This window comes from Grampus griseus (genome assembly GCF_964374135.1).
Source record: "Grampus griseus genome assembly, chromosome: 20".
NCBI classification, from domain to species: Eukaryota; Metazoa; Chordata; class Mammalia; order Artiodactyla; family Delphinidae; genus Grampus; species Grampus griseus.
The window spans coordinates 25,430,520-25,442,536 of NC_139014.1; the positions used below are offsets into that span (position 1 = coordinate 25,430,520).

Below are 12,017 nucleotides of genomic sequence, written 5' to 3' on the forward strand. Positions count from 1 at the left end.
CACAGGGCCAGTAAATCTGATGTCTCCAGAACAAAAGTGGCACTCCAGGAGGGGGCCCCCTGTCTCCTTCTCAGCCCTCCATTTGCTTCTAGCTGCCCTGGCCCTTCTCTGCAAAGCCCTACCCAGCACCCGGGAGCCGTCTTAGCATAAATGGAAATGGAAACGCTTTCCCAAGGTCATGTTCAGCCTTCCCTCTGAATGGCTGTGTCTCTAAAACAGAAAAGAAAAACGAAAGGCCACACAGTGAGACTCCACGCCAGGCACTGCGTTACAGACTCTACACACCACAGGCTCATTTATGCTGTGGGGACAACTGATCACCTCTTCATTTTACAAATAAGGCATAGAGTTCAGAGCGTTCAAGTAATTTGCCTTCAGTCGCGTAGTAAGTGGTAGGGCCAGGACCTAAATCCAGATCTGCTTGATTCTGAAGCCCAGGCTCGTAACCACTGTACTCTCTGTCTGGACGGGAGAGGGAAGGGGAGTGACCGGGAGGGTGCTCAGCCTGCTAGTACTAGAAAGAATAGGAAGGAAGTCACAGTGCAGTGCGGGATGCTGGGTCCAGGGGTAAAAGCACTTGGGAGATCTCTCCCAGCTTCCCCCTCCTCCTCCCTGCACCACTGACCAGGTTGCTGCCCTGCTTCAAAACGCTTACAGGCTATCCCAGCCAAACAGGGCTAGATCCCAACTCCTTCCTCGGCAGTCAAGGCCTTCGTGACTTCACCTCCACCAACCTCTCAGCCTCCTCTCCCTGTGCTTCCAGCCCCCCGCCCCCACTGCCATGCCTGTCTGTGTCCTGGACCCCCTTCTCAAACCCCTGTAATTGCTCCCAACTTCTCTCATCTGAACCCTCCTCTTCCACACCCTCCCCGACCCTGGCACCCGAAATCCACTTCTTTCAAGGTTTCTTCCTTGAAAGTTGCCTCCTCCGAAGCCTCCACTGACTCCTCTCCCTAGTTGGCCTGCTCCCTCTACCCTTCCCCAGAACCTTGACTCTGCACACATCACATATTCGCGCCACGTGTGTGCTTCTGGCCTCCCTGATGAACTGTGGGCCCCTGGCCAAGTTCGTCAGTGGCTGCCCCTCTAGAGACTCCCGATTTTTGTCTTCCGCATTTTACACTTCAGTAAGACCAGTCACTCAACCTCTCTCAGCCTCAACTATCTCATCTGTAAAAGGGGGGAAACAGAATCTACCTCATAGTATTGTGAGCGTTAACTCTGAAGATGCAGGCAAAGCTGAGAGCACATGGCCTGGCACATACTCATTAAATGTTAGCTACCCGTGAGGAATGACACTGACCACGACTGTTTTAGAGTAAATACACGGGCGATTCTGCCCTCTCCCCTGGCAAATGCTGGCATCACCCCCTCTGGAGAGGAGAGGGGAGGGGAGCAGTCGTTTCAGGGGATGGAGGTCATTCGTTGGCCTGGGATGAGCTTTGCTTTGCCAGCCTGCTCTGCTCTTCTTTCCCTGCTGCAGTGAGGGGTGAAAATGACCGCCCTTCGCAGTCCTCCGGTGCGGTGGCGGAGAGGAGTCTGGATGCCTCTCTAGCACACGGTGCGAGGCACACAGTGGGCGACCGTCCAATGACTGAACTGGGAAGGGTCAGAAGAGACCTAGAGAGGGAACCTGGGGTGTGTGGCGGGGGTGGGATATGGAGTGAAGCCAAAGGCTTTAGGGCCTCTCCGGTCCCTTTCTCCCAGCCCTCCAGTTTAGAGCTAAAAATACCGCAGGGAGAGTCGGGAGGGGTGAAGGTCGAGGCTCGGGATTAAAGAATTTGTCCAGGGCTTCCCAAGTGAATATGGCAGGCTCAGGGACCCAGCAGAACGCCAGCGGGGCACGCCCCCCCCCGCCCCCCGCCCCCCGCCCCGCTCCCGCCTCCTCCTCCTCCCAGCGCGAGCGGGCGGCGCGCTCCGGAGGGAGAACCGGGCTGGAGGTGTCCTACCCACTCGGCGGCCAGCACCTGCTCCCCCCGCGCCCGCCCTGAGCCCGCCCAGACTGCGCAGCCGGGGGCGCTCCCACCTCTCTCCCCCCGGGCCGGGGAGCCGGGGGGCAGCACCGGAGCCCGGGGGGAGCGCGGCCCCACCGGCCGGCCGGCCCGGGCTGGGGGTAGCTAGGACGGCCCCGGGTAAGCGGCGGGAGGCTGGGCGAGCGGGCGGGCCGGGGCCGGGGTGGGTCGGTGGGGGAATGGGGGGGCGCGACGGGGGCGAGGAGGGAGGTGGGGGCCGGCGGACTGGCGGGGAAGCGGCGCGGGGCGGCCACGTGAGAGCTGGTGCTGGCGGGGTGGTGAGGGGGGTTGCCTGCGAGGTGCTGGAGGCGGAGAGCAGGCTGGGCTCCGGCATCCCCCTCACCCAGAACTCCCACCAATCAGGTCATAGGAAGCTCAGCATCCTCCGACGCCCGCACCCACCCACTCCCACATGAATGTGATGGGGACAGACAGCGGGCAGACGTGTGACTCGGCCCACGGGACCTGCAAAGCCCCCGCCCTCAGTCTGGGGCTGGGACTCAGGCGTCCAGGTCCAGGGAAGAGGAACCAGAAGCAGGCTTTGGCCCCAGTGTATGTCCCCGGGCGCTGTCTGCAGACTCACTGCAGAGCACAGGCCTTGGGGAGGGAGGCTCAGGGGCCTGGGCCCTGCCTCTCCGGACAGCCCTCTTCCACCCCCACCCAGCTGGGGATGTTGCATTAACAAACACTTAGACCCAGGACCCCCGCCTGGGAAGCGGGAGGGGACACCAGTCACCTCTGAGTCAGGGCCTGGTGACTTCCAGGAGGCTGTCCCCAGCCTAGGGGCCTCTCTGGCACCCCCTCCCTGGCTCTAGCGCTGTGCCCCGCTTTTATTTCCCAGCTATTCCCCCAGAAAGGGTTGATTTCAGGGCAGGGAATGGGTTATCCAGGAGAATCTGCAGGTAGGCTACATCCTAGATCCCTCTAAGTTGCCACACCCAGGGGGAGGCCGGGACACTTCTGGCATTCTTTGCCTTCTCTTCCTCCCCTAAGGTGCCCCCTCCCCACCTGCTTGTGCTGGTTATGTAATTAACCCAGCTGAGGCTCTCTGCCATGCTGACGGTGTCCAGGGATGCCTGAGAAGCCCAGGGCCCTGGAGGGATTTGTGGGGAGGAGGGGCTGGTACTTCCCCCAGTTGGGAGCTCACAGAAATAGAGAAGCACTTGTTGGGAAGGGACACTGCATGGGACAAGAAGGAGATGAGAGTCCTAGTCTTAGTTGACAGCTCAACTGGCTATGTGGTCTTCACATCCCTAAATCTGTGGGGGTTTTTTTGGTTTTGTTTTTACCTTCAATAAAATGGGGAGAATTGCACACACACACACACACTACATGTACGTGAGCAACAGTGCAGTAGTGCAGAGTGACCCATCTGGGATGGCTAGGAGGTCCCATTGTGATCGATGAGTGAAGGACCCCTGTGCATAACAATGGCCACTGTTTATTGAACACCTACTCCGGCCTCACAACACCCTATGGCCTCACAACACCCTATGACGCTCCTTGCCGAAGATCACACTTTAGGTGAGTGGCAGAGCGGAGAATCCAATGCTGGTGGACCTCACTCCAGATCCTGCCATTGGTTTACTGTGCTGTATGTGCACATGCCCTGTGGATTGGGTCCTGTGAACCAGGACGGACTGGACTGAGGGACATTGTGCTGTGAGCTGTGCATATGTGGAAAGGGCATGCATCCACAGAGAAAACATGCATATGTGCTGGAAAGCATGGCCCCATCCAAACCCAGCGAACCCATCTGCCTTGGACCCATTTAGCAGGCACTGGTGTCACCCTCCTGGGAATAGTCCCCAAACAGGAGGTCTCAGGCATGTACCAGCCTCCCTGGTCACCATCCTCAACAGAAAGAGAAGGCACCTGGCTAAGAGGCTTACTTGGATTATCTCAGGAGTAGAGGCTAATGATCCTTCTTTGTAAGTGTGCAGAATGTGGCTCAGATCCACAGCCAGGAAACATCAGAGCTGGATTTATACCCATGCTCTAAAGTCATTGAAACTGAGCAAGAATGAGCTAACGAATCCATGTCAAGGTTCAATCCTGTAGCAGCCCTTTCCCGGGCACCTGCTGCATGCCAGGTCCTCTGAGCTCAGGGGGTTGCCAGATAATCAGACCCAGCCCTTGGCCTGTGGCCTACGCCAGCTAGAATCCCTAAACTTGGAAGCTGAAGTAATGCAACATTGTAGAAAGGAGTAGCCCGCCTTTCCCAGCTGTGTGCCTGGGCTCGTGTCTCCCTCCCTCTGGGTCTTCTCTCCAAAGTGGGAATACCTATTACCTGGGGATACTGTATCGACTAAGGATAACCACGTGGGCATGCTGACTTAGAGTAACTGCTCCACAGGTGTCACGCTCCACAGAGCCAAAGTCATCGGCCAATCCAGGGATTCTCAGCAGGGGGTGCTTGGGAAGGTGGGGGGAGCGCATTTTGGGTCATCATGGTCACTAGAGGCTGCTGCTGGCAAGTACCTCCAGGCAGCTGGGGATGTGAAATGCCCTGCTCGATAAAGAATTCTCTCTCCACAAAATGCCAGGACTGCCTCCACGGAGACGCACTGGCCTGGTCTCACTCCTGAGGACCAGGAGACCAAGGCTGCGAGGCGTTGCTGTCTTGCCCCGGGCTCAGTGGGAAGGCTGGGACTTGAAGCCAAGTCTAGTGCTCTTTCCACTCCGCTCTGTGGCCTGCCTGGGTCTGGGAGTCAGACCGGCCAAAAGTCAGGTCATAATACAAGTCAAGAAAGATTGATTCCCACTGATGGGATGGACGGCAGGGAGAATGGAGAAGGAAGGATGGGGAGGTTCTGGATAGATGGGATAGGGGCTCTGGGGAAGGGAAGGCATCCCAAGTGGCAGTAGTAACAGCTCCAGTGACATTCCCCAAGGTAGAAAAGTACAGGATCTGTCCAAGGAGAAGCCAGCCCCACCGAGCCCACCTCTTGTTTCCACAGTCCAGGTGGAGGCCGCAGAGGGCCCAGGGCAAGCAGGGGCAGCGATGATTGGTCCTGACGGTGGCTGAGCCCCCAGCCCCTGGAATATGCAGCCCGGGGGAGCCCCAGGCAGCGGCGAGGACGAGGTGGCGGAGCGGGGCGGGAGGCATGGTCTCCACCTACCGGGTGGCCGTGCTGGGGGCGCGAGGCGTGGGCAAGAGTGCCATCGTGCGCCAGTTCCTGTACAACGAGTTCAGCGAGGTCTGCGTGCCCACCACCGCCCGCCGCCTCTACCTGCCTGCTGTCGTCATGAACGGCCACGTGCACGACCTCCAGATCCTCGACTTCCCGCCCATCAGCGCCTTCCCTGTCAATACGCTGCAGGTAGGGGGGTGGGGGTGGGGGACAGGGTGGAGGACAGCCTGGACCCCAACCCTCTCCTGGCTCCGGCCCTATTGCTGGCTTTGAGAACTCCGCGCTGCACCACGGGCCGCCCTACTTAGAGCCGTGCCAGGAATCCATCCATTTGTGCACTGGTTTATTCAACAAATATTTGACGAACGTCTAATGTGTACCAGGCCCTGTGGTGGGCACTGGGATAGAATGGTGCTCAAGACAGAGCAGTTTGCTCTCAAGGAACTCATAGTCTGGTGAGAAGACAAACAGTCAGCTATTACATAGTTCCATGAGTGTCATGATTGCAGGGGATGCGGGAACTAAGACAGCCCTGAAGGGGCATCTGCCCCACGAAGGTGTGTGAGGGTGGGGGTCACGGGAGGTGATGTCTCAGCTAGGTAGGATCTGGGCAGGTAAGGGTCAGTGAAGAGAAAGGCATAGAGCGCCGGATGCCTGTTAATATTCTGGGCGCTGCCTCCCGTGGCCTCAGACCCACGTCATCTGTAGAAGGGACAACAGAAGAAAAGGCTGGGACCTGGGAAAGGTGTGTTCTCAGAGACTGGAGACCCCAATCAGATCTCTTGCCCAAGGGCCTTTTCTCTTAAGTGATGCTTTGTCCCCTGACCTCAGGACTGGCCCTCGGGGCGGCCTTTCCTGCAGGGGTTGGATTCAGATGCCCCCAGTGCCCTGGCTTACAGGGTCCAGCCTGCAGGACCGGGTCCTTCTTCCTGCTCTCTACCTCTGGCTTGAGCGGGGATTGGGTGCAGGGGGAAGCTGAGCCCTAGACATGTTGGCTCACCAAAGAAGCCCCTGACCAGAGCGCAGAGTTTCTCCAGGAAGGCTAGGCACGGTGGAGGCCCGGAGGGCACGGGCCACCGCTTGGCCAGTTGTAACTGTGCAAATACAGCAATCTCTCGGGTGGAGCTGGGGGCTGGGGAAGGGCTCAGGCTCAGCACTGTGTCAGCAACTCCGGGCAGGAGGACCTTCGCCCAACCTCGGGGACACCTGTCTCTCCCATCCTAGGTGTGGGAGCATCAGCACCAAAGACAAAAGCCTGATCCACACATCACGCCTTGGAAACAGTGAGGTCAGGGCAGTGGGTCCAAGGTCAGGTGTTCTGTTTCTCCTCCAGAGGAGACTAACAGTAGCCTGAGTGGAGGCTCAGATCCCGCTCTGGTCCTGTGCATTGAGCTGGGTTTATTTTTCACATTTTGTTGTGTGTTTAAATTGTAATTTCGATTTTGGACTCGGGAAGATACAATTTAAAAGCCCAAACTTTGTTAAAACAAACAAACAAAAAGTACACCCAAAGAAATCTCAGTCCCACCCCTGCTCCCTTTACCCCAGTTCTTGCCCCGTTCTATAGCCATTCTCATTGGTTTTTTTATTCACACTTCCAGTTTTTCTTTACACAAATAAGAAAATGTATTCTTATTCCAGTTCCCTTCTTGCATTAAAAACAAAAACAAAACCAAAACTGTCTGCACCTTTTGTTTGTTTGTTTGGGTTTTTTCTTTGTTTATTTGGCTTGACATTTTAACCTGTAGGTCTTTCCATGTCAGTATCTAGAGGTCTTCTTCATTCTTTTTTGCATGGCTACCCTGTATTCCATTGGAAAGATGTACTATGAAGTCCCCTCTTGTTGGACAAGTGGGTTGTTTCCAAACTTTTGCTTCAAAACAATGCCACAGTGAATAGCCTTGTAATAGTCATTTTGTACACAGGAAGGCATATCTGTGGGATCGATTTCTGGAAATGACATTGCTAGGTCAAAGGATAAATGCAACTGGAGTTTGGAAGGTGCCAGATTCCACACACCCCTCCATTAAGGTGCATAGTTTGTGCTCCTGTGAGGGATGTTACATGAGTGCTTGTTTCCCTAAAGCCATCAGAGTGTATTGTCAAACTTTTGGATTTTTGACAGTCTGATAGATGAGATAGGATAATCTCAGTGTACTTTTTATTTACATCTCTGCTTATGAGTGAAGTTGAGCATCTTTTCATATGTTTGAGGGCCTTTGCCTTTCTTTTTCTGAAAACTATTAATGCCTTTGCCCATCTTTCTGTTGGATCACTGGCCTTTTTCTTCCTGATTGACCCTGAGTTTTGGACTCTACAAGGATGTCCAAGACGTCACCCCTGAAGCACAAGAAAGGGACTTTGAGCAAAGAAATGCTGAGACAGGATCCTGCATGCCCCAAAGATCAAATAGTAGAATCCCACTGGTTACTGTCTGAAAATAAGAATACATTCTTCCCCAAAGCCAGATGAGATCCAGCCCAGGAGAGCGGCGTTTCTAGGGTCGTCTCAGCTCTTGCTTCTGCAGCCTCTCTCCTCCTATCGGAGAAGGAAGCTAAGGTTAGAGGGCGTGTGCAACCCACCCAAGGAACAAGCAGCAAATGCATGGTTGGCACTCAGGTGGCTGAGGCTCCCTCAGCTCCTGTGTCCTCGGAACTGGACTCAGTTTCCATTGCTCCTTCTCTGTCTTGATACAGCTCCAAGATGGTCTTTTACCATCTGGAATGCTGCATGGAGCTAGCTGGAAGGCAAGCTGAGCTTTCTTACTCCCTCCCTTCAATCAGGGGTGAAGGGACAACCCAGCCAATCGGGAGCCTTCTTTCTCTCCCTTTTAGGAGCCCCCAGAGGGGAGTGGGTGGGAGGCAGCCTGGAGGCCCCCTTGAGGAGGTAGCATGTTGGGAGAGAGGTGGGGCTCTCCCCCTCGAAGGCTGGCAGCTGTTCCCTCTCCCCAGCAGAGAGCTGGAGGAATATGGGAGCCTCTCTGCCTATTTCCCCATCCCTCCCACTCCTGCTGATCTCCGCTCCGTGCATGGGATGGAGGAACAGCGTACGCTCTGGGGTCCCAAGCTCCCAGAGGTCCTGTGTCCAGTGGAATACAGTCTTTCCTGGCCTGAGAAACCAGTTCATGGTTTCCTATGATTTTAGATTTGTCCTCAGCATCTTGCCCCTGCACCAAAGTTAAAACTCAGCACAAAGAAAAGATGCCACATCATCTCCCTGGAGAAATCCACTGCAGCAGCTCCTAAGCCTTTGGATCGGGAAGTGCTTTTCTGGAGTCGGACTTAACGCTCCACCACGGTCGCCCAAGTCTTTCCCCTTTTAATCCTTCTCTGCAGTGTAGAAACAGCTGTAGTCCTCCATGCCTGATCCCTACCCCAGTTCAGCTCCTAAGCTGGCACAGGAGATATGCCTGCCTCTCCCTCTAGTCTTTTGCCGGGGCTCTAGTTCCTAGAGAAAACCCTAGTTCCCCTTGTCCTGGGAGGCCCCGTCTTTCCACACTCTGGCTGCTTTCTGCCGCTGCCCTTGCAATTCTCATCTGCTGGCAGGGTAATTAGCTAACTCATCTCTTAAGCAATCTTCTCTTTCGTGCTCTCAGGCTTGCCTGGGGCCTGTTCCGCTTGAGCCGCGGGCCCTTCCCAGAGAATTTGCCACCGGCATTCAGGAAGTTCCATCTCCCTGGAGCTGCCCTGGGGCCCTGCTCTACATCCGCCCCCATCAGGCATCCAGTCTCCACCTTTTTCTCCTCAGGCCTCCTTCTTCTCAACTTTGAGGGCAGAGTGGAGCCAACAGAAGGGGTACATCAGGTAGCAATCTAAGGGCTGCGTTACAGGCAGGAATGGGGTTGATTCCAGCACGGACCAGGTGGGATTCAGGACCGTGGAGAGTTCACCAGCCTAGGTAGTGCAGCTAAAGAGCCTAGGAGGAGGAGGTATGTAAAAAGGAGGAAGGCTGGACTCTGGTCCTCTCAGGAGCTCACAGCAGAAGTGGGGACGTGGGAATGGAAACAGCTCTGACCAAGGTATAATTGAACTGTTCTTAGAACACGGAAGATGAAGGGAATAGTCCCCTGCTTGCGGGAAGGCTTCTTAGAGGAGGAAGAGGCATCTGAGCTGAGGCCTGGGAAGATAGAGAGGATTTCAACAGGTCCAACAACTAGCTCAGGGCTGGGCTCGTAGAGGCGCTTAATAAATGTAATCGAACAAAGGACTGGATGGATGGATTGGGGGACAAAATGGGACAAGGCAGATCTCAGCTCCAGGAGTGCACAGGACAGACAGCGGCCCTGCCCCATCCTGGCTTGGAGGTGGGGAAGCCACACCTGAGCTCTGCCGTTGTGCCCTGGGCCTGGCCTCCTGGGGATCGGTGAGTGTGCAAGGCTTAGGGTGCAGTGGCAGGTGAGAGTGCTGTGTATGGCGGGAGGTGGCTGGGGGCAAGGGGAGCCCTTATGGCTGCTCTGACCTTGGTGCTGGCTGGGGGTGTTGCAGGAGTGGGCAGACGCCTGCTGCAGGGGACTCCGGAGCGTCCACGCCTACATCCTGGTCTACGACATCTGCTGCTTTGACAGCTTTGAGTACGTCAAGACCATCCGCCAGCAGATCCTAGAGACGAGGTGAGGGGCCAGGATACACTCCACTGCCACCTCAGTGGACGCCCCTATGCTGGCCACTTCCTGTGAAAAGGGTGCAGTGGGAGGGAAACAGATCACGTGCCTCTGGTTCCCACACACACTCAAACACACACTCACGACATTTTGCCGTCCCCGTTTCTGTTAACTCATTTGGGGACCCTTACCATGGGGTGGCTAGTCTAGTGCAGTAAAGAGCAGAGGCTAGGGGAAGGAGACTTCCAGGGCGCCTCAGCCGCACGGCTTTAAGCCAGGCTCAGGTTCCTCATCTGTACAATGGGGAGAACATTAACACCCACCTTTTGCATCAGTTGCGTCAGTTACAGCGCTGCGCCTGGAACAGATGGATGGTAGTAGTAGTATTGACCAGGCACAGCCCGCCCTTCTTGAAGTCCGGGGCGGGGGGGGGAGGTTGTGAGACTAGACTGTGGGGTTCTGAGATTCCCACCTCGCCCAGCAGGGTGATCGGCACCTCGGAGACGCCCATCATCATCGTGGGCAACAAGAGGGACCTGCAGCGCGGACGCGTGATCCCGCGCTGGAACGTGTCACACCTGGTGCGCAAGACCTGGAAGTGCGGCTACGTGGAGTGCTCGGCCAAGTACAACTGGCACATCCTGCTGCTCTTCAGCGAGCTGCTCAAGAGCGTCGGCTGCGCACGCTGCAAGCACGTGCACGCCGCCCTGCGCTTCCAGGGCGCGCTCCGCCGCAACCGCTGCGCCATCATGTGACGCCGCGCCCCACGGGCCGCAGCCCCGGCAGGCCTGGGCGGGGAGGGGCAGGAAGAGAACTCCTGGACCGCCCCCGCAGCCACGCCCTCCCCGGGAGAGGCGGAGGGCGAGAGGGAGCTTCCCCTTAGCTGCCCCGTCCTCCCGCCTCTCCCCAGTCTGTCTTCCTGGGACGGCCGCCTTTAGTGCTGTAGTTCGTGCAGAGCCCGGCCGGGCCCCTAGGAGCGCCGTCGCCCCTGGGGGTTGGGGGTGAGCGCTTGACACGGAGGGCGGGGGTGGAAAGGTGCATTCTTGACCGGGCCCGCACCCGTCACCTCCAGAGAGTGTGTCTGTCATTGTTCCGCGTCTTCTTCTCCCGTGTCTGTCTGTCTGCCCAAGCGTCAGTTGGTCCTCAGCTGTCTTACCCACCCTCGCCACCTCCAGCTTCGTTCACAGGGCTCTCATTTTATCCACCCCCTGTCGCAGGTCCCGGCAGCACCTCTTCGTGAGGCCAGCCTTCTGACCGTCAGCACCACCGGCACGGGGCGGGGCGATGCGGGTGGCCCAGGGACCACAACCGGGGTCCGAGGGTTGAAGTCCTGGATCAGTCAGGGGGAGGAGGCAGAGCTCCCCCCGCTTCCAGGGAGACCTCCCTGCCCAACAGCCCCAATAGACGCAACAAGCTACCTTCCAGCCTTAACTCGATGGTCCGTCCCTGCCGGGTGCCCCTCTCCCACTTCCTGACCCTAAAGTCAGATCACCCCCTGGGTTCAACATTTTTTTCTTGACCGAGTGTGGAGAGGGATCGCCCACAAATGATAGATTTATTTCCATGATGCCAGCGTCCAGTGGTCTGCCAGACTGGAGGATGTTTGGGGGGGAGGGGGGTGTCTGGTGGTGGGCGGGGTGTGGAGGAAAGCAGTCAGGTCGTGCCAGGGAAGACTCTTTCTCCCCATCTGACCCCAAGCTGACTGCCCCAGACCTTGCCCGCCTTGAATCTCCGATTACCCCGATTAATCTGGGGAGGGGCAGAGCCGGGAAAAGAATTATGGGAACCCCTATGCTTGGGGGAGATATACCGGCATCCCCACCCCTGGATGGAGGCCCTCAGGATCTGACGCCCCCTCGTCCCGACACCAGTTGGCCCCATACCTTGACTCACTCCGCCCCATTTTCTCCGGCTGCCTGGCCAGTTTCTACCTCTTGTCACCGGAGCTGATCACTGTCAGTTTTGTACCGATTTAGAAATAACAAAAGTAATGAAGATACTAGGAGTGACCTGCGGGATTACTGGGGGATTTGGAGGGCGGGAGAAATGGTGCGAGTCCCCGGCCGCCTAGCCAAGTTCTCCCTGAGGCTGAGCCCTCAGCCCTTCTCTGGTGGGAGGATAGCGAGGTCCCTTGTTAGAAGAGAGACGGAGAGAAGAGCCTAGCCTCGATGTAGCCAAGCTGTGGCCTATAGACCAGGAAACCAGGTAGCTCGGGGTGGTGATGGAGAGGAGTCTGGGGGAGGCGTCATGGGTGGCAAACTTCTCATCCAG

The 12,017-nt window shown here is 56.9% G+C and overlaps 1 protein-coding gene across 1 annotated transcript; it reads left to right on the plus strand.

The window, feature by feature from the left end:
* Nucleotides 1–5,094: 5,094 nt before the first annotated feature.
* On the plus strand, nt 5,095–10,501 carry RASL10B (RAS like family 10 member B; the record flags this gene model as incomplete). Its single annotated transcript, XM_082679374.1, has 3 exons — nt 5,095–5,335; nt 9,631–9,755; nt 10,231–10,501. The coding sequence occupies exons 1-3, from the start codon at nt 5,120–5,122 to the stop codon at nt 10,499–10,501; spliced, it is 612 nt and encodes a 203-aa protein (XP_082535500.1). The 5' UTR covers nt 5,095–5,119.
* Between the last annotated feature and the right edge of the window lie 1,516 nt (nt 10,502–12,017).